At 37.3% G+C, this 3,049-nt stretch overlaps 1 protein-coding gene across 1 annotated transcript; it reads right to left on the bottom strand.

Annotated features, from left to right (window-relative positions):
- Positions 1-599: 599 nt before the first annotated feature.
- RNF182 (ring finger protein 182) lies at positions 600-1,569 on the bottom strand. Its single transcript, XM_007431749.2, has one exon. It carries the CDS (start codon positions 1,346-1,348, stop codon positions 608-610), a length of 741 nt encoding a protein of 246 aa, XP_007431811.1. The 5' UTR covers positions 1,349-1,569; the 3' UTR covers positions 600-607.
- Positions 1,570-3,049: the final 1,480 nt, after the last annotated feature.

Raw genomic sequence — 3,049 nt, 5'->3', positions numbered from 1 at the left:
TTCTTAGCTTACTGAAGAGGTTTGTATAGGGATATCACCAGTTTTCTTTGTGCATTGTAAAAACCTGAACACACATTAGGAAACCTATGCATCCACAGGGAAACCTATGGAGTTCTAATGAAATGTCCAAGTGCTCTGATAGACCTGTTCTTCTATGAGTTCAATAGAATTGATGCAACAGAGGGCTCCAGTTAATTACATCCCAAAGAACGTTACTCAAACACCATTAGAAATAACAGACAGTTTAATGTAATAGATATTTCATCTGAAATGGCTCCAGAAAGGCCAGTTGTATTCCTAAATGAATAAACTATTTTAAATTAAAACACTACTGCAATGTAGCATCAGGCACCTAGTTAGGAAGTTATTCTGGTCTCATCTTCTTTCTATTGCTTCATCTATTAAAAATTATTATTCATTGATAAACAGGACAGACCAGAAGAAAACAATTCATTTACTCTTAAAAGTAATAAAAAGACCACAAAACTGGTCAGCATTCTTATTCAATGGATAAAAGTAACAAGAATATAAAAGAGAAGTATAAGTTAACTATGCTACATCTATGGCAATTACATATGTTTCATTGCTTATTTCATTACAATTGCCGCTAAGAAGAAGCCATACATTCCAAAAACTCATGACATATACATTGGCAAAAGCCATAAACCATGAGAATAACAAGACTCGAGGGAACAAGGCTGACAAATACTACCCCAAGAGTGACTTTCTTTGATACCAGTAAGTAGATCCCTAAAGGCAAAGAACTAAAATACAGCAAGCCTAGCAACCAAACTAGGACTCGAATTGAAGTTTGGAAGAGCAAGGATGTACACTTCCACACTGTCCAATTGTGGGGTACTGATGCAACAGAATCAAAGCTTGTGGGCCTGTAGAATTCCACAACCGGGGTTGAGTTCAGTGTTGGGGGGCTCTCTCTCTGTACTTCCATAATGGTAATAACCAGACAATTGGAGGAAGTGTGGGAAGGACTGACAAGGGATGCCAATCTTTTGGGAGTCAGCAAGAGTTCTGTAGGATTGTCCGGTAGGCACTTCTTTACCTTTCCTCCATAAGCCAAATTGACAAGGATGTTATTATCATCTGGAAGACTACTCACCTCATCATCAGGCAGGCATGTTTCAAACCTACAGAATGGACAAACAATGACTCCCTGAGGAGATTCCCCAAAGTCTATGATTTTGCAAAGGCATTTGGCACATACTCTGTGGCAACACTCCAGGACTTTAGGTTTTCTCTGTCTCAGGTTATAGCGGTTGTAACAGATTTTGCATTCAAGCTCATCTGAGCCCTGGGACTCCACAGTATCTTCTGCCAATAGACTTGTCATTTCTTTTTAATATACTTTAGACTTCTGGAGAAGGATATCAGCCAAGCCCTTATCTTTTTCTTTTTTAAAATGAATTAATATCTGAAATAATCTGATTATCAGCTCACTTATATCCATCCAGGGAAAAGGAAACAGCTATAGTATTCATTTTGAGTCACTTTCCATGTTTATCTGCTTTATCTTCAATGTTTTTTGTATGCTCGTGTTCTAAATATAAGATGAAGTTTCTGTAGAGATGAAGAAAAAAGAGGCATGAATTAATATGAAATACTTACTTATATCCTTATTCATAATCTTACAAACTAAATGTCACTGAAATATTTTATGTTGCAATCTTATAATACAACATTTATAATTGTGAGAGTTATGGTCTCAACACATGGGGTGGGGAAGAGGCAGAGAGAGTTGGGAAAGGCTACTGTACAGATTAAGTAAATCTTCTGAAAAATACATAAAGGAATGTACTGTTACTTAGCTTGCAACTGGCCTACAGATACAACTTCTTAAAATTATAAACTTCTTATAATGACCAGCTAGAAGGGAACCATTTCAAGGAGAAAAGGAATCAAATACAGCCCATGTCTGTAATCAGAGGTAGTGACTTTCTTTTCCTTTGTTACATTCCAAAGGAACAACAGCTCCTCCTCAAAAGCTCGAGTTTAAAAAAATATTCGATCATATTTATTCACATTATTCTGTAGCATAAATATCTGTGCCACCAAACATTTATTTATTTATTAGATTTATAGGCCACCTGATTCCATCCCATAGACCCATAAGCTTCATGTTTTAGCAATATGCCCATCTATTTACTTTATTACTAGAAGATTTAAAATACTTCAGACATTTCTACTATTTTCTCCAAGGTATATAGAGAGTTATCAGTTCTCATGAAATGGAAACCACAGAGATCTTGTTCACCGAAATATGTTCTTTTGAAAGGCACATGAGAATACTATGTTTGGCACAGGTAAAGCTTTCACATGGTGTTTACATGCATTTATCAAAGGGACCAAACCTGCAGGACTGAGGGCCGCAGCAAAGTGCCCTCTACATTAGATAGACTAGTTTATCTGATAATGGTGTTGATAATCTGTGCCCAACCAATGTGAGCCTCCTGTTGCTTTATGTATATTTACATAAAACTATTATAATATTGGCAGTTATATATTCAATTTATTTCCTAATGGTCCCAAAAATAAATTTTATTGTTTTCTTAGTAGCTGTTTTTTTTTTTCCCCCCTATCCATTCAATTGTGTCCAATTCTCAGAGACTGCCTGGACAAGTCCCTGCAGTTTTCTTGGCAAGGTTTTTCAGAAGTGGCTTGTCATTGCCTCCTTCCTAGGGCTGAGATAAAGTGACTGGCCCAAGGTCACCCAGTTGGTTTGTGCCTAAGGCAGGACTAGAACTCACAGTCTTCTGGCTTCTAGTGTGATGCCTTAATCACTACACCACACTGGCTCTCGGTTGCCTATTGAATATTTATTATCTATTAACACTTTTGAAGGAGACCTGGACAGAGATCCAAAAACTACTGAAGAAAGAAGCAGAGGCAATGAGGGACACATCTTCCCAGTGGAGATGGCTTCTATGGAGGCTGAAGAAAGAGTCAGAATGCCACTTGAGACTGCCAGCCAGCATAATTAACCCCTTATTTAACTCTAAGTAGGAAGTAGGAATATAGAAATAGCATTGCACAT

This window comes from Python bivittatus, unplaced genomic scaffold (assembly GCF_059951505.1).
Source record: "Python bivittatus isolate LINGU-HERP-01145 unplaced genomic scaffold, Pbiv_v1 ctg000840_np1212, whole genome shotgun sequence".
Taxonomy (NCBI): Eukaryota; Metazoa; Chordata; class Lepidosauria; order Squamata; family Pythonidae; genus Python; species Python bivittatus.
The sequence above is the reverse complement of the archived record's forward strand: the minus strand, read 5'-3'. Positions and strand labels throughout refer to the sequence as shown.